At 41.0% G+C, this 23,771-nt stretch overlaps 1 protein-coding gene across 2 annotated transcripts in view; it reads right to left on the reverse strand.

Moving 5' to 3' along the window:
* The window catches only part of LOC124151149 (integrin alpha-PS1-like), a 93,102-nt gene extending 72,763 nt beyond the window's left edge, over positions 1-20,339 (reverse strand). For both annotated transcript variants that reach the window (XM_046523496.2, XM_046523495.2), the window contains exon 1: positions 20,114-20,339. In XM_046523496.2, the coding sequence (XP_046379452.2) occupies positions 20,114-20,319 (206 nt within the window). In that variant the 5' untranslated portion in view covers positions 20,320-20,339. The remainder of the gene's footprint in view (positions 1-20,113) is intronic.
* Positions 20,340-23,771: the final 3,432 nt, after the last annotated feature.

Here is a 23,771-nt window from a genome sequence, read left to right on the forward strand (position 1 = left end):
GAGGGTGAGGAATGCTGGCCAGGTGAGAGCCAGGGTCACTTTAATAGTCACAGCTACACTTGCATAAATCTTTTAAGAACTTATTCATGTTATTACTAAATGAAAAAAAATGAACACTTAATCATGTTAATGTTTAAAAAGAATCACCAATGTACCGTATTCGATGTAATAAGCACCCAGGGTGCTCTCAAAATTAGAAATAGGGGGCTCTTATTAGAATATTATTTTGGTAAACAGAGAATAAAGATAACTTTAGTGGTTTATGGTGACAACCTGAAATGTTTATATTCGACAGATATATTTTTCCAGAATTTAATTGCCCATAATTAAGGGTGCATATTACACATGAGGTGTATTATACACTAATAAATAAGTCTTGTGTACATTGATCAGTCGGAAGGGGTGCTAATTGGGATTGTTCACTAGCCAATATCTTAGCAATTATCGCCGTGGGCGCTTATTACGTCGAATACGTTACTTCATTCCTTCAAACATTTTAAATGACCTTCGAATTTGCTAATTGCTCATGTACAATAATCTAAGTGTTTTTCCTTCATCAGGCTGAATATTGCTCAACTGAGGTGGACTCACTCAAGTTATAAATATGTATGGTTAAGCCGACTTGATAACCTGCTGTCTTCCAACCCATTGAAATGTCAGTTCTGCCCAACAGATGTTGCGACACACCCTACGTCCATCTCTTATTACCATCACAGGGCATCATATAATAATAGAGGTCTATCAACATGAACTGTGGAGAGGAAAGGGTCCTTTGTCATCAATAGCACTGATTCAGGATCACCAAAGGTCAGAAGTAATAGCACATCATTTTATATATATAAAACTGATATATAATTGCCCATAATTAAGGGTGCATATTACACATGAGTGTGTATTATACACGAATAAATAAGTATTGTGTACATTGATCAATATATATATATATATATAAATATATAAACAAGTGATTTCGTCAGGTGTATAAGTATTAATAAATATAAAAAAACCAGTCCAGATATTCGTGAACGGCGAAAGATTTTGTGTGGATAAAGGAGTTTGGACAAGCACGAATATCTGGATTCTGTTTTTTCTATATCTAATATTTATACACCTGACCCTGACGAAAGCACTATGTGTGTGGTGTGTCTGTGTGTCTGTGTGTGTGGGGAACAAAATTCTCCTTGTTAAAAATTGATGATGAAAAAAGAAAACCTCATTGGGAAAAAGTAGGGGGCCCTGCTCCTACAGGCCTGATGAATTTTTCTCTCTTGTGACGTCCGGTTCAAACATACAATATAATATTCAAGGAGAAGTCCTATCACAACATAAATTGTAATACTGATATTGATATTGGGACATTTCCATGATAGGGTTGTGCCTCGGCTGACAATGTTTCGTGTCAGCCATTGTTTAATCTATCAACATAAGGACGCTAGTTATCATATTAATGTCAAGTTCCTTGTGCACAAACCACACACTGAACCATTATTATACGTCATTATCTGCATCAAGCCTTACTCTCAAACACCAGCAAAATGCCTCTCCCAAACATATATATATCCATCTAGTTAATATACAGTATCACCTTTATTACAGCCATAGAGAAATTTGACAAAAGATTTATTGTCCAACTGAATATACATGTACTATGTATACTCATCAACAAAAGTTGTTCACCACAAATACATAAACATTAGCACAACAATTACCGTATTTGACGTAATCATGGTAATAAGAATCCCGCTCTAATAAGTGCCCACGGCGATATTTGCTAATATATTGGCTAGTGAACAATCTCTTCCGATTGATCAATGTACACAAGACTTATTTATTCGCATATGATACGCACTCATGTGTTATATGCACCCTTAATTACGGGCAATTAAATTCTCGAAAAATATATCCGTCGTATGTAAACATTTCAGGCTGTCAGCATAAGCCACGAAATTTACGATCTTTCAATTCTGTTTTTTTTCACCAAAAACAATATTAAAATAAGAGCCCTCTATTTTTAATTTTTAGAGCACCCTGGGCGCTTATTACATTGAATATGGTAAACCAAAAGTGTTGTAAGTACAACTCATTGAATATGTTCCAAAAACTTACCAACACTTAGTGAAACTATGTTTAATCACGCTGGCCTTGACTATGTTGCCTAATGTCAAACTTATCAAAGATTCTAACAAGTCACAGATAATAGTCTATTCCAGCCAGCAGACTTCTGGTAAAGCCTCTCCCTGCATGTACTACAGCACCAGAAAGCTTTACGTTCATCATATGTAGGTAGTCGGGCAATATGTACGTCATATAGGCCTATCCTTCAGGGTAAAAAACAATCTCATTATTAGACCTAAGTTCTTGCTGCCCCAAAACAAAGATCAGAGGACATCCCATTACGGGTCACGTCAGAACGCCCTTTTGCTAACTTTGACCAACCACTGAAACAACTAACAAGAAGTCGATATCAGCCAATTAGAAAGCAGCTTTCGCAAGCTTTACAGCACTCGTTCCAACCTGGTGACTTACATTTCAGACTACGCTTGAAAAATACATTGACACAGTTCTCGATTAAAATTTTGAAAACTGAACAAACGAATATTCCGGAATGTCTCATATATGGTTGCGATTGTATGGCAGTGCTTCCCACGTACTGTGCAACGCCTCCTCAGTTCAAATGTTTATCCCACGGAAGCGAGAGATAGACAATAATTTTGAAGGAATCGGTCGTACGGGCCGTAACTGTCGTTCGGAATACCCTGTGTTAACATTTTCGAGGTTGCATGATTAGAAAACACATTTTGAGTGTCACTTTGATGATCTGGTAAGCAACGCTTTGATTGGTCAGATGAAAGGTCGTTCTGACTTGACCCGTAATGGGATGTCCTCAGATCTTTGTTCAGCGATTGCGAGAACTTAACATGCTAAAGATGTGATTTTAATGAGATAAAAATGGCACAGTTTGAAGTAGTTGTTGATGCTGGACATGCAATGTCGTGGCAAGTCTTAGATGTTAGAAAACTGATAACTCGTATATATGATATATATAGGCCAACATTCCTTAACAGATTTACTGACTTATTAGGGCATCAAATGTTATTCAGCATATAACGCCTCTTGTCATAAATGCTCACATCACCATGAGGTATTCATCTTCTTTGTAATGTTAATTCTGATCATCCTTTGTGACAGACAGCTCCAGCACAACGTACTGGCATTTCTTAACACGAGTGAAAGACACCAAATTGCCAGGCAGAAAGATAGATGTCATAACAGTGAACATTGCAGGCAAAGTGAGTGAGTGAATTAGCTTTAACGCCGCTTTGAACAGATATCCTGGTATATATTGGTGTGTCAGTTTTTCCAGGTACAATTTTTTTGTTTTCCACCACACAAACAATATTCCAGCTGTGTGATGGCAGACTTCAAATAATTGAATCTGGACCAGATAAACCAGTGATTGACATCATGTGCATCAATCCATGCAATTGGGATACATGGATTGAAATCAGTGAGTCTGACCAGTGAGAATTTAATTTCCCGTAATTAAGGGTGCATGTAACACATGAGTGCATATTATACACGAATAAATAAGTCTTGTGTACATTGATCAATCGGAAGGGTGCTAATTGGGATTGTTCACTAGCCAATATATTAGCAAATATCGCCGTGGGTGCTTAATAGTGTGGGGTGCTTATTACATCGAATACGGTACCCTTAATTCACAGAACCAGACAATACAGCAAATTTGGGATACATCAGAACATGTGTCAGTTTAAGTCTGACAAATCTAAAACACTTATAAGCCCATAGACAAGGAATCATGGCAAAAGCTTAAATGCTGTAATATCAACGAATTACGTTAACTGGCAAATAACACGAAGACAGATTATGGATTTTGAAGGAGGGTTTGCAGTGTAATACCCAGTCAAAGTGTTAACAAAAGTACGATAGGCGGACACACTGGCTCCTGCACCCCCCCTCTTCCAGACCCCCCACTCCTCCAGATAGATCCCCCCTCCCCAAGATCCAACAGTGTAACCTCCCGTTATCAGTATACAATATATTAGGTCAGTATCCTCCAGATAGATCCCCCCTCCCCAAGATCCGACAGTGTAACCTCCCGTTATCGGTATACAATATATTAGGTCAGTATCCTCCAAATATGGATCCATACAGATAGCCAGTCTACCACATCCCTCTGGCAGCCTGCCAACTTCATCAGTGCCGTGATGAAAGGAATGATATTTGTGGTAACATTCCCACGCAATACTTGGTTGTCCAGTCAGGGGCTGTCTGACCAGGAACCTACACTATCAGGATTATCTGACATTATGACGAAGTTCCTTACATCCTCTACTTCATGTCAGCAGCTGACATTTTCTTCATAAGCGATGCTTTGGAACATGTTGAACTGGGTGCAGATACTCATCATGGGCATTGAATGAATTCTTTCACAGTTAATATTGGCAATGATATAGAGAATGTCCTGTCATAAAGTTCAACAAATAAAATTCATGAAAATGTCCAAATGCCTTATGTCCAGAGCTCCAGATAAGCTGCGTATCTGCGTAAAATATGCATCAGAAATGCAGAAATATGCAGTAAAATAAAATCCAAGCGTATCAAATACGCAACGATCATTACAGATACGCTACAAAAATATAACTTGTGCGTATCATCAAAATATTGTGAAGTAACCCTGCGTATTCGATTAGGAAATCAGCAACTTATTTTGAAATTATAAACGGGCATTCCGTCAACCTTGCCAAACTCCACGATGACAGTTACATCATGATCATTTGCCATCACACTTTTTTGTGGAAGTATCGTGGTATTTTTGAGTCCTATAAAGCTCTTGAACCCACACGACACCAGTTTGCGGGTACTAGATGAATAGTGTTTTTAAATATTTGACTTAAATACCTACATGTGTAAAAACTAGTGGGTAACAGAAATTTGAATACCCAGATAGAATTACTGATACCCAATGATTTTGAAATGCATGGGTAAAATACCCACAACACCAAAAGCTTATCTGGAGCTCTGTTATGTCTCTAGTAAAATCCCTGCTCACATCACCAGCGATGGGGTAGCCTGGTGGTTAAAGCTTTCGCACCTCACGCTAAAGACCCGGGTTCGTTTCCCCACATGGGTACAATGTATGAAGCCCATTTTGGGTGTCCCCGTCCTGATATTGCTGGAACATTGCTTAAGTGGTGTAAAATCATATTCACTCACTCACTCACTCACTCACTCGCTTATATCACTGTGAGAAATGTATATTCATTATTAATATATCAGTAGTTTGCAATATACAAAGGCTACATCAAAACACCATTTTACTACTTTCTTTTTTTAATTGTTACATGTATATAACACACCCAACATGTTGTCATCGAAACTCCAACCAAACTCCAAGAATCTTCTCAAATTCAGGAACCACATTCCAAAATTCCAAGCCCGGATTCCACACATTCTGGATCCCCGAGTTGATGCAGTTTGGATTCCTCCTATCAGCATCAACCTGGTACTCCCAACAGAACACTCCCATAAACCTCACCAGCACCTAGCTACATGATATGTGACATTATGGAATGAAATGACCTCTGATACGTATCAATGGGGCCTGGCGGTATTTCCTGCTATCAGTGTAATTGAAAGGGGATACTGCTCCATCTTGTCCTGCCTTCTGTTGGTGGAACATCTACAGCAAGCTGACTCCCAGTTGATACAAGGTCTGCAGGGAGGGGCGCTTGAAGCAGATGGGGGTGGTGGTGGGTGTTGGTGGTGGTGGGTGTTTAGGCAGATGGGGAGGGGGGCTTGAAGCAGATGAGGGGGCTTAAAGCAGATGAGGGGGGCTTGAAGCATATGAGGGGGGCTTGAAGCAGATGGGGGGGGCCTTCAAGCAGATGAGAGGGCTTAAAGCAGATGGGGGTGGTGGTGGGTGTTGGTGGTGGTGGGTGTTTAGGCAGATGGGGAGGGGGGCTTGAAGCAGATGAGGGGGGTTGAAGCAGATGGGGGGGCCTTCAAGCAGATGTGGGGGCTTGAAGCAGATAGTGGGGGCTTGAAGCAGATAGGGGGGGGGGGGGGGGGGGCTTGAAGCAGATGAAGGGGGCTTGAAGCAGATGGGGGGGGCTTGAAGCAGATAAGGGGCTTGAAGCAGATGGGGGGGGGGCTTGAAGCAGATGAGGGGGCTTGAAGCAGATGGGAGGGCTTGAAGCAGATGAAGGGGGCTTCAAGCGGATGAGGACACTTGAAGCAGATGGGAGGCGCTTCAAGCGGATGAGGACGCTCGAAGCAGAAGAGGGGGCTTGAAGCAGATGAGGGGGGGAGGCTTGAAGCAGAAGAGTGGGCTTGAAGCAGATCAAGGGGGCAGAAATTGGGTGGGTGGGAGGGGGGGGCCTTGAAGCAGATGAGGGGCTTGAAGCAGATGGGGAGGGGCTTGAAGCAGATAAGGGGCTTGAAGCAGATGAGGGGGCTTGAAGCAGATGGGAGGGTTTGAAGCAGATGAAGGGGGCTTCAAGCGGATGAGGACGCTCGAAGCAGAAGAGGGGGCTTGAAGCAGATGAGGGGGGGGCTTGAAGCAGAAGAGTGGGCTTGAAGCAGATGGGAGGCGCTTCAAGCGGATGAGGACGCTTGAAGCAGATCAAGGGGGCAGAAATTGGGGGGGGGGGGGGCTTGAAGCAGATGAGGGGCTTGAAGCAGATGGGGAGGGGGGCTTGAAGCAGATGAGATGTAACGCTACGACCATTATAACTCTAAAGTATGTTGTAGTGAGGCCCAAACAAACTGGTTGTCTCGGACTAGCAGATTTATGTTCATTTTGAACCCTGTTATGACAAAGACCCTTTGACTTTGTTTAGTTTCAAAGGAAACATAGCTGTACTAAATGTGACCTTAACCAAATATCCAACTGGAAACATGATCACTCATCACATTAAGTTTGGCTGGTTGTTAAGTAAATAAATAGCTCCTGGTCAGTTGGACCCCTTCCAGGGTCATCTCTCCATGGCAACAGGCTGAGCAAACAAGGAGACTGTAGCTGACGAGTACAGAGGATGATTAACACATGCAGGGTTAATCTAACAATACCCAGTGGCCAGGATTAATCATCTCTAACCTCAGGACTACAGTGACCCACAGTAACCTTCAAACCAGGAAATGGGGAGGACAGAGTCTACAACGGTTTTCAGTGTTCACCATCCTTCCGGCCTACCTTTAGAATACAGTACCACAAACTTTTCAAACACGTGATCATACCCTATGACGTAATTTGCAGCCAGTCACACCGCCGAAACAATGCCAAGTGACGTCAGGATTCATTGAGTGCGCATAAGCTCCTCCCAGTGATCTATCGTCTCTACACGCCATGTCATTGAATACGCACTGCGGTGTTGAGAGTTTTGAGTATTTGTTTACTAATTATGGCCTGCGGCGTTGCATTTTAGAGCAAGCGCTAGTTTACGAAAGCACTTTTATTTTTTATATATTTTTTATTTCGTTTTTCTCATAATTGAAGTGGATAAAATGGTTATAAATCGGAACTGATATACATACATTATTTTTTCAGTTCATTAATTTTCATTATTATGCACAAGAATGCAGTTTATTAGGGATATTATATTGGCGCTGAACACATCCAAATGTTTTAGGGTAGGTTACCCCGAACTCTCTATCCTTAACCCTTGGATCCCCTTTACGATCAATCACCCCTTTACGATCATTAGGGTCAGGTACTCATTTAGCATGTTTAGTGGCTCTTATAGATTATATAGCGGCTCCTAATATTCTTCACACAAAAACGTTGAGTACAAAGAATGAAATTGTTTTGTGTCGAATATTTTGGCTACTGGAAACTGTCGTGGAACATTCAGACAAGCCACTTTCACCGGCTACATTTTTTCAGTACTGATTCAAAAGCGAACTCACCGTTGTGTTGTCACTAGTCATGCTTATTCCTCCATTGTTCCTTACTATTATCCACATCATCCTTACAGTGTTCCCTACCACACTTTTCTGTAACAAAAATCACCCTACGAATTATTAAATACCATATCATTCATGCGTACTCGCGAGTTCGACGTCTGACGTCTGACGCCTGGAGTCGTTTTCAGTTCGCGGCATATCGGCTCATTCCCCACCACTCGGTATCTTGTAGATTACGGAACAAGTGTGCCAAATGGCATCGGGATCATTCGCAAGTGTCCGTAGACTGGAGTCGCGAGACACCATGCCTACCCGTAACCTTCGTAAGTGTCCGTCACCTATTCAACCCTTTTCGTTCAGTTCCGTAACGTCATAGGCATGACTAGGTAAATTTGCACTAACTTTAACAGTGTGGACGTAGCTCAGTCGGTTAGCTGTCAGGCTAACAATCCGAAGGTCACAGGTTCGAGTCCGACGGATTCTTACTAAAAACTGGTTGCTTGTCTTGAGACATGTGACCTACGGCAGAGATCGTCCTCACAAGAAGTTGTGGTACTGTATTCTAAAGGTGCTCCATCCTTCCTCCTTCTTGATGAAGAGCTATGAATATCACCTGATAATGGTTGTGTGTATGTCATGGTCGGAATTTGTCAAAATTGTTTTTCAAAACGTCCCAAATTGTGAAGGGACTGTGTGATTGAATGTTGTTTATATAAGAGTGTCTGACCATAGGCTTGAAAGACCAAGGTTCCTTGTCATAACCCATCTTCCTGGGGCAAGGGAGTTAACAGACTATAAATGTCCATTTCCACCCTCGCTGAACTAAGATTTCCAGAGTTACCTGGATTTCAACATAATGGTTTAGGTTGATTGCAGGATTTGCAAAGCATATGTACAGTCAACTGAGCACCGACAGGTATTTTGCAAATCTTTCCATGTTTGTAATCAAGGTGCTCATGTGATTTGATACAAGTGATATGTGAGGTGGAATCTGATTGTCATTAGGAGGGACATAACTCGTAATAGACACTGGAAGCGCTACGATCAAGTCTGGAAATTCCAGCCTAGATCGACAAGGGTGGAAACTGGACTTTTACATGTTTACAGTCAGTTAACGCCCTTGCCTTGGAAAAATGTATTATCAAGGCGAATATGGGATTAGAACTCGTGTCATAGATTAGTGGCCTGCCTCTTGGATGAAGCTGTACAGACACATATAGATGACAAGCAAGACATTTATGACTGACAAGAAAATGATGGGGATGATGGTGGTTCATCAGTTACTGTGAGAAAGGCAAATTTCTATGTTCTTCACAGTTTTGTTCACATATACTTATCCCTTCTTAAAATGAATACAAGCATCTCTATTTGAACCCAACTCCTAATGAGGTCTTCTATCTATCATTACCCATGCCTACATTGCTCAGGGGGAACATGGTGTAGCAGAATTCATAAACACGAATATGTGTCTAGAGCACTTCAAATCTCACTTGTAATGCTCAGTAGCAATTAAGATCATCTCAAGCAGGAATAATTCTGTTTTTCCAAATTACATGCAAGGAAGGAACTGATAAAAAGTCAACTGCTATCAAACGGATCTACCATCGCGAGGAACAGCCGCGGAAGCGTACAATCTCCACGGAACCGCTACTCATACATGTTGACTAACATCAGTTGCTTCATGTGCGAGGTCTGGGTGAGGTTCGTAAGCTCTTCACCAGATGGCGCTAGTGAGAAGACACAGACTGTTGGTATTTGAGGGGGTGGCTGAGAGGTGTGGAGACTACATCATATCAAAGTGTAAACATGTGTGTCAGGTGATAACTCATTACTCTACGTTCTAGGTCATTCTAACCATTTTTAGCAATATTTTTCATTTTTCAAATTGAGAATGTAAGGCCAGATCATTTTGTATTTTTTTTTGGAGGATGTCATTTTGGCAAATCTGACAAATTTGGATGAAAACTGTAGAACAAGAAATAAAATTGGTAAGGATTTAAATTAAATTTACAGATTACTATAATCATTTGATAAAAGATCTAAAACTCATCTTTAACTACAAAAACAATAATTATAACTTGAACAAAACTAAATTTCAGGGGTCAGTTATTTAACTGTGGCCCTTTGGTCCAAAGCCAACAGCAATAGCGGGTCTCCTGTTGTTTCAAGTCATTGATCCAGCTGGCCAGTGATACTGATAGACTATACTCAGTCATAAATAATTCTCGTGACGTCACTCTGTTGTTCTAACCGTGTATTATTTCCAAGAATTTCAGCCAAATACCTGAAACCCCCCTTTCAACATGAACTCTTCCATTGTCTTTGCCAATATTCATTTGATTCATTTACCATGTGCATTAAGTTTTGTACCCACGACTTCTCAGAATTCTTTTTATGTCTCTGCATCATTGCTATATCTAGTTTGACTTACAAATTCTACAAACATCGCAACTACCAACAGTTCTAAACAAGCCATCCATCATTATAATTCATTATGAAACAAATTCAATAAAAAGTAAACCTTCCTACACGCCCAATCTGATGGGGCTATACCTGAAACACAGGTACTTTGTTCTTGGCCTTATCTCTATACTTTGCCAAGACAATAGACTAAGATTTAGTCTCTGAAATCTTATATTACACAATATCCTTCTTGACTCTAAAAATATAAAAAAATTCCCTATGTGGAATAGAGCTAGCTTGAGCTGGCTAGACTTGCTTTTGTATGCGTTTCTAGATTTATTTATATTTCATAAAATAAATATATTCCACAGTCATGGTGCAGGACTACCCAGACCATCTTCCCGGGGCAAGAGAGTTAACTGACTTTAAAAGTCCAGTTTCCACCCTTGCCGAACTAGGCTGGATTTCTTGGGCTCGATCGTAGCGCCACCAGTGGCTCTTACGAGTTATGTCCTTTCTATGCCTCTCCTATTGACCAATCAGATTCAACCTCTCGTATCACTTGCATTTGCTTCAAACAAAACGGTGGCGCATGAAAAGATTTAGAAAATATCTGTTGACATAGAGTTAGCGGTACACATGCTTTGCAAATCCTGCAGTCGACCGAACTCTGCATGACAGTTTACGAACCGGATTTCAATTTCAGTGCGCGATTTTGATTGGACTATGCATACACTCGTTAGCCCAGCCAAAATGTAACTCCATAATCCCAGCCTAGTTTGGCAAGGGTGGAAACTGGACTTTTATAGTCAGTTAACTCACTTGCCTCGGGAAGATGTACCCAGACAAGTTTAGCTAGTCCTGAAAGTGTCCTACGGGCGAAGACTTTGTTCTTTTCAACACTATCTGGACCTTCTGACAATTTCTTTTATTTTTCTGAGACCTGTTACAAACACCATTTGACAATAAATGGCATTAACACTTGTATCCCAATTTTCATGCTTGGGCCCTTAAAATAATTACCTAGACTGACAGGTAGAAAGATCCAGGTAAATTCTGAGTACAAATCATACATTCTAAACCAGATAAACAAATTATTCACCTCTGAACTTTATCCAAGTACCACATGACTTATCATGCTTATAAGTTCTGTGTCCTAAATATTTAACTCCTATTTCTGAGAAAGTCTAAACTGCTTCTTTATGATGCTGTGAACATGACTAATAATATCATGAATAAGTCCTCATTAGTCAGTAGTTATTTTCACTCATGACTATTGCAGTTAAATGTTGTCACTTAGTCACTGGTAGTAATATAAAGTCACTTTGGAAATCAGTCGGACTGTAAAAACAAAGATTCACGAAAGTAACCTCACATTTTTAAATTTTGGACGAAAATCTAATCATTTATTTATTGTTGCCTTAGGAGTGAGAGAGTATTGTTTTACGCCCCCTTTAGCAATATTCCAGCAATATCCAGCGGGGGACATCAGAAATGGCATCACACATTGTACCCATGTGGGGAATCGAACCCAGGTTTTTGGTGTTACGATGATTGCTTGAACCACTAGGCTACCTCACCACCTAGTCTGTCATACAGACCCTGAAACAAATATATCCAATACAGCCGATGCAAGTCTATAATGTTTGGCAAGTCTAGATTACTGCAGTATCAGGAATTCTAAAAATGAAGAAAGTGTCTGGGCTCCTTTATAGTATATTTGATACCTATAATCATGATAATTCAACAACTGTTATTTTCTGTAAAATATGTTCATTTCAAAGTCTGACCCGTGAAGATTCCGGGGTAGAATAGGTCTTCAGCAACCCATACTTGCCGTAAAAGGCGTCTATGCTTGTCGTAAAAGGCGACTAACCGGATCGGATGGTCAGGCTCGCTGACTTGGTTGATACATGTCATCGATCCCAGTTGCATGGATCGATGCTCATGATGTCAATCACTGGATTGTCTGGTCCAGGCTCGATTATTGTACAGACCGCCGTCATATAGCTGGAATATTGCTGAGTGCGGCGTTAAGCAGCAAACAAACAAAACACCCAAACATTTCAAAGTCTAGATGTTTGTCTACCCCACTCCCCTGTTGCCATAGGCCTGACTAAGAACAAGGCACTTGAATACATATGGTAACATGACAGTTTCCATCCTATATATAAGCCTGGCATATTGACATTGCTACCGTTATGGAACTGCTGTGAGCTATTACAGTTATCAACATTCCCTGTACTTGTTCCTCATACACATGGTACCGGACTGTCTGACATTCAGGGGGAGTACTGACACTGATCGATGTCTTAGAGTTGTTCAGAAAAAGGTTACATGCTGGAGAAGTTTCCAAAAACAAATCTCTTTCTTGAAACAAATCTGCTTCTAGAAACAAATATGTTCTCAAAAACAAGATAACATTAACTTCTAAGTATTTTATGGTCTAATTACCAAAGACTGTCGATATAGGTTTTATATCATTGTGAAAGCAATCTTTAACGTGTATAGTTTTTATTTTTTCGTTCTTGGCGTGTATACTACTAGCAAAAATGTTAACAGTTGGTCCACTCTGGATGCCAAGTTTATTTTGTTGTGGGTAGTCTTGAAGATAATTATTCGGGAAGGGTAGAATGTTCGTATGTAATAACTTTACGATATTTGTACATGTGCTTTTTAGAGATTCTGAAAGCTCATTCCGACGCCGTCATAGTGCTCCATTGTTGAGAAATATATCTATGACATCATCCATTGTTCACAGTGTTCAGTATTGTTCACATCACAAATTGATTAATTACGTCATCCAAACAATAGGCTGCCAGCAGTGCAGTTTCTCTCAAGGATTTTCATTCCATACAACTTTTCTTTGTTTTCTTTCATAAAATGTGAGGAGAAATTGGGTTTAACATTTCCTAAACTATTGCATTTATATAGCAATTGTGCATGCATGTGAGTGAGTGAGTGAGTGAGTGAGTGAGTGAGTGAGTGAGTGAGTGAGTGAGTATGGTTTTACGCCGCTTTTAGCAATATTCAAGCAATATCACGGCGGGGGACACCAGAAATGGGCTTCACACATTGTACCCATGTCGGGAATCGAACCCGGGTCTTCGGCGTGACGAGCGAACGCTTTAACCACTAGGCTACCCGACCGCCCCGAGTGAGTGAGTGAGTGAGTGAGTGAGTGATCGAGTGAGTGAGTGAGTGAGTGAGTGAGTGAGTGAGTGAGTGAGTGAGTGGGTGAGTGAGTGAGTGAGTGAGTGAGTGAGTGATCGAGTGAGTGAGTGAGTGATCGAGTGAGTGAGTGAGTGATCGAGTGAGTGAGTGAGTGAGTGATCGAGTGAGTGAGTGAGTGAGTGATCGAGTGAGTGATCGAGTGAGTGAGTGAGTGAGTGAGTGAATGAGTGAGTGAGTGAGTGAGTGAGTGAGTGAGTGATCGAGTGAGTGAGTGATCGAGTGAGTGAGTGAGTGAGTGATCGAGTGAGTGAGTGTGAGTGTGTGTGTGAGTGTGAGTGTGTGTTTTGTCTGCTTGTACTAGTCTAGACTGATGCCCATTGTATTGAGCTAGCTCACCATGCAACCGTTTAACATGAATGATCCACTCAGACGCTATACTGACTCCGAGCCGACAAGTCCTTGTTTTAGCCCCTTAATGCCGAGCACCAGACAGGGCAACAACAAGTACCATCTTTTGATATGACGCCCAAGACCATCCACTCTACCACTAGACCACAGAGTCTTAAACAGTCAATGAACAATACATACAATAACCCACTCAAAACTCGAAATAACGGTTCATGTGTCCCTCGGTAAAACATCCTACATTGACATGGGACACATAACCTGTAACTCGTCGTAGCTTGTTGTTATTCTCTAAATACTCCCCAGGGAGCTGAGAATTATATTTGACTGCACACTGCTGTGTATGCCAGGCTGATAATGTCATGCCCTTTGGGAATGTTGTACTTGAACAGGGACTGTTATTATTGACAGATCAATTTACAGTTAACATTCATTGACAAAATAACACAGATCCGAAACTGCAATAACTGCTGCCATCAAGCAAAAAAACTAAAGAACAGAACTCAGAGTCTGGCAGATTTGGTGGTTATTTTCATTTCTGTAGTTGTCAAAATGCATCCGTCCTGTCAGTATTAAAACAATCCTTTGTTTGAGAACATTGTTATATTGTTAGCGCAGAATGCTATTTGGCAGGTCTGTCACAAACGTTCAAACAAACAGTTATTTTTATTTAACCCTTGTCAGACAATTTCTCTGTTGAAGCAACTACTGGTACGGTGATAAACTGACTGGGACGACATTTAAGTTTTTGAGTAAATTCATTTATTTTCAAGAATGTCAAATGGCCAACTTCAAAGGTTTTACATCTGGAGCGTATCCAAAATAAACAGAGTTAGAATTGATTTAAATATCATCACATATAAACTAACAGCACATCTGACATATTTCTGTATTCCTTATACAAATTCATCTCACTGCAATTGCTGAGCCATTGACCTGGTAATCCATTGAGACAGCCAAGTGAACTAATTGAATATTTTCTTCCATGCTGAAAGCACACTCCATTCAGTGAGCGTTTTCTTTATTGGTGGTTCTATTGTCCAAATGATCGACAACATAATTGATCAACCAATCGGTATTGTCAACAAAGCATATTGTCCCCATGGCAGCATGTTCTCTTTTGAATTAGACTCAGCTGTTGCCCTCGACGTAACATTTCTAAAGATGTTATTTGCAAGGATGGAGGAGCTTGTCACTATAATATTAAGCAACAAGAACTGATGATTCGGAATGACGAACAAAACTGTAACTGCAGTTGGAGCTTGTTTCATGCCAGTCAGTCTGACCCACGGGGATTCTGGGTTAGGGGAGGTCCTCTGAGGGAGTGATTGAGTTAAAGTTTTACATCGCATCGGCAATATTGCAGCCATATCGCGATGAGAACCAAGTTACCTATCGTCAAATACCTGTCGACAAAGGACAGTAAGACAGAGAGGTTATTAATCACAAATTAAATATAAACAAACTAGTGAATTGTTTGATAGGCATTACTTAGAAGTTGACGGATGACAAAATGGACACGTTGTTATCCATAAATTGTGTCTACTTTGAAAACAAACCAGGTCAAATTTAAACAAAATATTACTCAATAGGTTAATTAGATATATTAAACCCAGCCTATAGACCCCCAGCATCCAAAGCTAGACCACCTTACTGAGGATCATGGGGAGTTACAGGTCCTAAGAAGACTATGCTGGTCGTCAAAGGCAACCAAATCCATCGGGTGGTCAGACTCTGTGACATGGTTGATGGCGAGTCATCATACCCAGGCGGCATGGATTGTTCTTCACAATATCGATCATTGTCTGGCCCAGACTTGACTATTTACAGACCGCCGTCATACGGCTGGAACATTGCAACAAGCAAACATCATGCCAGTGCATGACATTCCAGATCTATCTCCATGGTTACCAGTAGCTTTTAAATGGAGCCAGCGACAGACAAACAGAGGATGATAGAATGAATGACAAGGGGAGGTGAAATAGGGCTTTAAGTTGTGTTCCAGTTTTTGCACTTATATAGTGACATGCATGCATGTGCGTGTGGCTGCTTGTACTGGTCTGGAATGCTGATGCTGGCATTACAGTGCTAGCCCACTGAGATACCATGCCGCAGTTTAACATGAATACCCCACTCAGCATGCTCAGACACAGTATACTTAGTCTGAGACGACCAGTTCTTGTTTCATCCCTGTAAATAAAACGTTGAGCGCCAGCCAGAGTAAAAACAAGTACCATCTTTTAATGTTTTTTGGTATGACACGGCAAGGGATCGAGTCTCCGATCCCCTGGAAGATGCTCTCTCCACTAGACTACAGAGGTGATTGGAACATTAGGGCTATGTGACACTTGGTTGCTGTGTTGTCAGACATGAAAGTCAAGTCATCCTTGTCATAATCCTATTGTCAAATATTAAGAAATTAGGGGTCCCTAGATTCAAAAGCTATGGGAGAAACCTCAATTTGAACACTAGTGAAACGATAACATATCTCAATAGTAGGGTTAGAAAATAATATTGATTTCATGAGTTCACGGTAGATCTGTGTCATTCGATAAAACAGCTTGAGACCTCTTTATGCAGGCAGATATCATATTAACTATTGAAGTCCATGCCATTTTGTAAACATCCCCGATGCATAAAGTATGTATACTTGTATGGTTTTGCATCGATACATGTCCTGGTGCATCATAGAGGGTACAAGGATTGTGGCACATCATGTCCTGGTGCACTATATAGGGTACAAGGATTGTGGCACATCATGTCCTGGTGCATCATATAGGGTACAAGGATTGTGGCACATCATGTCCTGGTGCACTATATAGGGTACAAGGATTGTGGCACATCATGTCCTGGTGCATCATATAGGGTACAAGGATTGTGGCACATCATGTCCTGGTGTACCATATAGGGTACAAGGATTGTGGCACATCATGTCCTGGTGCACTATATAGGGTACAAGGATTGTGGCACATCATGTCCTGGTGCCTCATATAGGGTACAAGGATTGTGGCACATCATGTCCTGGTGCACTATATAGGGTACAAGGATGGTGGTACATCATGTCCTGGTGCATCATATAGGGTACAAGGATTGCGGCACATCATGTCCTGGTGTACCATATAGGGTACAAGGATTGTGGCACATCATGTCCTGGTGCATCATATAGGGTACAAGGATTGTGGCACATCATGTCCTGGTGCATCATATAGGGTACAAGGATTGTGGCACATCATGTCCTGGTGCACTATATAGGGTACAAGGATTGTGGCACATCATGTCCTGGTGCATCATATAGGGTACAAGGATTGTGGCACATCATGTCCTGGTGTACCATATAGGGTACAAGGATTGTGGTACATCATGTCCTGGTGCACTATATAGGGTACAAGGATTGTGGCACATCATGTCCTGGTGCATCATATAGGGTACAAGGATTGTGGCACATCATGTCCTGGTGCATCATATAGGGTACAAGGGTTGTGGCACATCATGTCCTGGTGCATGATATAGAGTACAAGGATTGTGGCACATCATGTCCTGGTGCATCATATAGAGTACAAGGATTGTGGCACATCGTGTCCTGGTGCTTCATATAGGGTACAAGGATTGTGGCACATCATGTCTTGGTGCATCATATAGGGTACAAGGACTGTGGCACATCATGTCCTGGTGCATCATATAGGGTACAAGGACTGTGGCTTGCTGCACCCTGTGAACAGTGATCTAGATGTCGTCATGACACAACATTAGCCAGGGTAACATTGCTACCTTGGTCCTTGTCTCAGAGAGGTCGTCATGACACAACATTAGCCAGGGTAACATTGCTACCTTGGTCCTTGTCTCAGAGAGGTCGTCATGACACAACATTAGCCAGGGTAACATTGCTACCTTGGTCCTTGTCTCAGAGAGGTCGTCATGACACAACATTAGCCAGGGTAACATTGTTACCTTGGTCCTTGTCTCAGAGAGATCGTCATGACACAACATTAGCCAGGGTAACATTGCTACCTTGGTCCTTGTCTCAGAGAGGTCGTACAACAAGCAGGAGATGCTGGCATTTGAACATTTACTGACCTGGTTACCTTGGTAACTGCTATCTTGATGGTAGGAATGAGAGAACCTGATTGAAATACATGCATTGATACATTTATCAACATACTAAATATTACAAATGTTGAATCAATATTGAGCTGTGCTCTTGTCCAAGTATTTAATTCCAAATGTTGAAATTTTAATTATGTTTCAATATTTTAGCTCAAGACAGTACAACCTACAGAAGTGCTTGGCATTCCCTACTACAAATCAAATATTCATCACCAACCAATTATCTGTGTTCAGAATTTGTCAATTTCAAGTCAAACTTAAAAAGTGTGAGTCTATATAATTGTATCATGTCCTTGAATGGCATTTAGAAGTGATACACAATAGGAGGATAATTAATGGTTGCCTACTTATTATGAGGAACAACATCTCCGAGTATATACTTCCCCCTTCATCCGATACAGAAGCTGACATTTATAAATTGCCTTCCTTATGTAATTGTAGCATTGTTTATTTTTGAACAATACTTATATATACCATTACCATCACTACCACAGTTTGAAATAAGCATTAAAGTCACAGTGACCTTGTCCATGTTGTTATAATATAAACCCTAATGTTAAAGTTACAAGTTTATTGGGTCTTTAGATTCAAATACTATAGGAGACCTCCCAGATACCAGCCCACTCCCATTTCAAACACTGTACACACAAACATAACTGATCGTTGGCTATCATACACAGCTCACATCAAGGCAGCCCTTAAAGCCCCACCTTGACTTTTAATGTCCTTGACCATAAAGGCCCTTAACACCATCTGAAGCCATGTTGACTTATCTAATATACATTCTCGGCATGACCTACATTAATTACAACAGAAGAGAAGGGGTAATCACGAGTAACAAAGAGAAGGGGTAATCACCAGTAATGAAGAGAAGGGGTAATGACGAGTAATGAAGAGAAGGGGTTATCACGGGTAATGAAGAGAAGGGATAATCACGAGTAATGAAGAGAAGGGGTAATCACGAGTAATGAAGAGAAGGGTTATCACGGGTAATGAAGACAAGGGGTAATCATGAGTAATGAAGAGAAGGGGTTATCACGGGTAATGAAGAGAAGGGGTAATGAAGTGAGTGAGTAAGTGATCGAGTTTGATTTTACGCCCCTTTTAGCAATATTCCAGCAATATCACGGCAGGGGACACTAGAAATGGGCTTCACACATTGTACCCATGTCGGGAATCGAACCCGGGTCCTGGCGTTATGAGCGAATGCTTTAACCGTTTGGCTACTCGACTGCCATGCTGAACAGTGGACAAGGGCACGTAGCTTGTGGTGACAGGTAATACAATGGTTTGTTGTTTTACGCCCACTCAGCAATATTCCATCTATCATGTCTATATGACGATGGCCTGTAAATAATCAAGTCTGGACCTGTCGAACTGGTGATTGACATCATGAGCATCGACCCATACAATTAGAATATGATGACATGCAAACAATTAGGCCTGACCACCCTCTTACTAAAAACATAGATTGCTGAAGACCATTTCTAATCGATTACAGGAACAGGTGAAAAGTGTACCTGCAGTATTGATTGGTACTATAGTGTTTACGATTAAAGTCAGGACGGTGACTGAAGTTTGCTCTCGATCTTTAGGTAAACTTTTACAACCATTAGTTGAGATAACAAAACTAAAGAATTTAACCCCTATAACAAAAACTTGGCCTAATGAATGACCTGAGACTCAGCACGGATTTTATCTCACAATTCTTGTATCCAGTTCAGTGTTTCACCTGGCTCTAGCTCTGACAAACAGCTATGGTACAAATATGAACAGACAGTCCATACTTGTAGTTTTCTCACATTTCACAGCATGTTGCGGTGTTTGTGCATCACTGGTCAAACATTGTCACGGACGGGTAGGTTGAACTTCAACCTTTGACACCTGACACTGTCTCTTGACAATGCATTAGGCCATCTGTGCGCTGATCCGGCATTTTGTCTGAGCATTTGCTAAACAACCACACTGCAAAAGCGCACATGCTTCGAGATATAAGCAGACAAATATATAGACACGTGATACATACAAATAAAATACTATCACACTTGTCTAATGGGGGTGCGACCATCCCACGAACTTGTGTACACAATGCTCAACTTACACATTCTGCTCAACGGGTAAATCCTCTGGTTTGCCATCCAAGCTGTCGGTGACGATTTGATGTTCGGCTACAGAAAATCCGAAGTAACTCCCGGCAGGTCCTCTCTTAATAACGGAGAATCTAGGGTCCAAGTTAAAGCCATTAGAAATCGCCAGTGCAGCGAAAATGTAGACACAAGGGCGCATAGCCCCGACATAAGCCGCCATGCTAAGAGTAATGAGGTCACTGTCGCAGTTGTCTCCCTTGATGCTCCGCTAGGCGGTTATGTTTGGGTTAGTCACACAGGTAGTGAGTGTCTCAACGACCCTCGCTCTGATTCGACAATCCCAGTATGGGTCTCGTGTCGCAATGTAGTTAATTGTTTTCTTGTGAGACACTAATTAACATCACCAGTTTGTTGTCGAAGTAAGCGATGCTGGTGTTAATCATCATGACGAAATAACCTATTTATGACAGTATATAAGCATGTATACATGTGCGTGTCATAATTATTTTTCTAAAATAGATAGTCAGAATTGTTTGTGTGACTGAGAGTGAAATCAACGAATCTCTGACGCGAGTGTCGTAACTAAATTTGGTATGGCAAACACGCGAACTTGATACTTTCTCTATTATTCACACTCTATGGTGAACTTTAATGGCGAGGACTTGCACAAGTCTATTAGGCAATATGTTTTAGTATAAATCATAATTACTAGATTATGTTACTAATAAGAACAAGTTGATCCTATAAAGACTGGCAATAGGCATTATTTTTAGTATAAATCATAATTACTAGATTATGTTACTAATAGGAACAAGTTGATCCTATGAAGACTGGCATCCTTTATTTAGACTTGCCTAATCTATCTATCTATCTATCTATCTATCTATCTATCTATCTATCTATCTATCTATCTATCTATCTATCTATCTATCTGGGGTACCATCCCTGAAAATGTGTAACTTATAGGAAATTCAACTTCTGAAGTTTGATATAAATCGCAAGATACCCCATGTTTAACATTGTACATCATTATAGGCAAATTGATAGTGCATGCCGATTATTTTGTTTCGTCTAAATGTTCACCTGTCTAAGAATTGTACATAAAAAATACTTGGCAGGTGAAAGGTTAATTACATAAATATCCGTAATGGCAACTACATAACTTTACCATGCGGTTCTGTGCTGAATGAATGGGCACCTGGCGCACCCGCGAATCGCACCATAAACAACTGAGGTATAACACCACACAGGGTAAAGATACTGGACTTATCACTACTCAAGGGTAATTGGCGGAATACCATGTATAGCTGCGATGACAATCAGAATAGACAGCTGTGTTGTTTTAGTTCCAGGCCGCCGGTGGGCAATTAACCAGGTGTCAAGTGATTAAACCTTGATTAGTCATTGATTTATTGTCTATATGGCTGCGACTTGTTACCAAGCATAGAAATTCTATCATATTCTGAAAATAAATCATATCAATACGAAAATAGAAATCTCTCGCTCCCTCTCTCTCTCTCTCACTCCCTCTCTCTCTCTCTCACTCACTCTCTCCATAACGATTACGTCTTGGTACGCGGGTGATTGACATTAGACACCACATCACATACTGTATGTTGAAAATATATAATTGTGTCGATTTAAATCGTTTCCTAAAACCCCGTGTTGCTCAGATTCCTAAATGAATAAGTTCAGGCTCAGTAACCAGCTGTTATCTTATCCGCTCTGTGGGTGTGCGTGTAAATGAAATAACGTACTTGTACATGATATGAACAAAATAAACATATATATATATGCTCTCTGAGAGAGATGTAAGTTCCAGTTGATCTCCAGAACGTGTGCACTGTACCGGGGGCGGGGTTGATTTCCTACAATACAGAATTAACCAAACACGTGGAGGCACACTCCCTGATGGACGATAGTACGGGGAACTGGGGCTTGGAATGGTATTATTATCCAATATAGGTCCCACAACATGAACAAGGCCATGTGGGGAATCGAACCCGGGTCTTCATCTCGTCACACTAACACTTTAACCACTATGTTACCCACTGCCCCGCGTGCACTTGTACGTGTATGCGATCAAGGATATCTCAGAACGATGAGGTAAATTGAGCGTTCATTGGCTGATTGACATATGAGGGGGCACGGGTGGCCCAGTCGTCTAAGGCGCCGCGATTCGCTGTGCAGAGTTGCGTCCCTTGGGCACGCCAGAAACCTATGCTTGTGGGTTCGAATCCCGGTTCACCCCGATTATGTTTCTAGGTTTGTCAGTACCGTACCCGTGCTCGTGGGTTTAACCGAAGTGGTAAACGTCTGAGACCTGCATCACTTCGGCCTTCCCTCCCACATTAAGCTGACACGCCGTGATATAACTGGAATACTGTTAAAAGCGGCGTTAAACACAACACGTACACTCACTCACTGATTGACATATGAGAGTTGACGTGAGGGCATCCTCGCGTATCCGGTGTATTAGATCCCCATTCAGTTATGATAAATACTGCAGAACAATTCACCACCATAGCTTCCTTTCGGAAGTGACATCACCGTTTGCACTCTGCTATGGCTAACTTTGTACAGAACTAGGCGCGATCGTGAGAGAGACATGATTGGACGGCTATTTTGAGTGTCTTGCCATTCGAATCAAAACACTTGCATTGCCCTTCCACATTATACACTTTCATACATCTTCCTAACGTCTTTCACATTTGGACAATATTTTATTTTCTGGAACAAAATTATCTCTCGTCAAACCATCTGAATGAGAATCAATTGTGGGCTACGATATGTTACAGAAGTTCTGTCATAAACAAATTATTTTGGAAGATAAATGTAGAAAAGTACGGATAAGACACACATTAAACCATTGTTATAACGACGTCACATAAAGGACGCCTGCGACGTCAAAAACAATGGATGACATCAAATTTAATTATTTACGCCACCGATACGTTGACACAGGCCGGTTCAAAACGCGTTATATAGCCCCAAAACGTAAAGAATAAAACTATTTAGTGAGACAATATTCTACATCCGTGTTTATCAGTGCAATATATACATATAATTTTTGTCAATCATTAAGCGCCAATATCAACGAATGCATGAAATTCTATTATAAAATCAGTTTGTGCGTTATAAATACCGATTTTGAGAATCGAACGTTTGTATTTCCCCATCTTCCCGAGGCAAGGGAGTTAACTGACTATAAAAGTCCATTTGTTGAACTATGCAATGACTCGTTAGTCCAGCCAAAATATAACTCCGGAATTCCAGCCTATTTCGGCAAGGGTGGAAACTGGAATTTAAAGTCAGATACGCCATTGCCTAGGTAAGATGGTATTTCCCAAGTGATAGGGATGAAAATGCATGAACCATAAGACACACATTTCGTGTGCTGAAGTCACATCAACTGCCCCACCCCCTCCCTGCTATGTTCTACGCGGTCTCCTGGGATACAAAAGTGGTCTTAAAATTGACTGGGTTCCTGTCTTTTACGTGAAAGCGCCAATAGTGGAACCAGTTTAGTTTATAAATACTACTACAGTTCAGAGTCCGAAATATATTTTTACATGACTCAAAGTAATAAAAGGAGATGAGAAGAAAGATATGAAATTATTGAATTAAGTAGTTATTTTGTGAATAAATTAATCCGAAATATATATAGATCCA

The sequence above is a fragment of the Haliotis rufescens genome, unplaced genomic scaffold (genome assembly GCF_023055435.1).
Source record: "Haliotis rufescens isolate VD_foot unplaced genomic scaffold, xgHalRufe1.0.p SCAF_43, whole genome shotgun sequence".
Classification (NCBI taxonomy): Eukaryota; Metazoa; Mollusca; class Gastropoda; order Lepetellida; family Haliotidae; genus Haliotis; species Haliotis rufescens.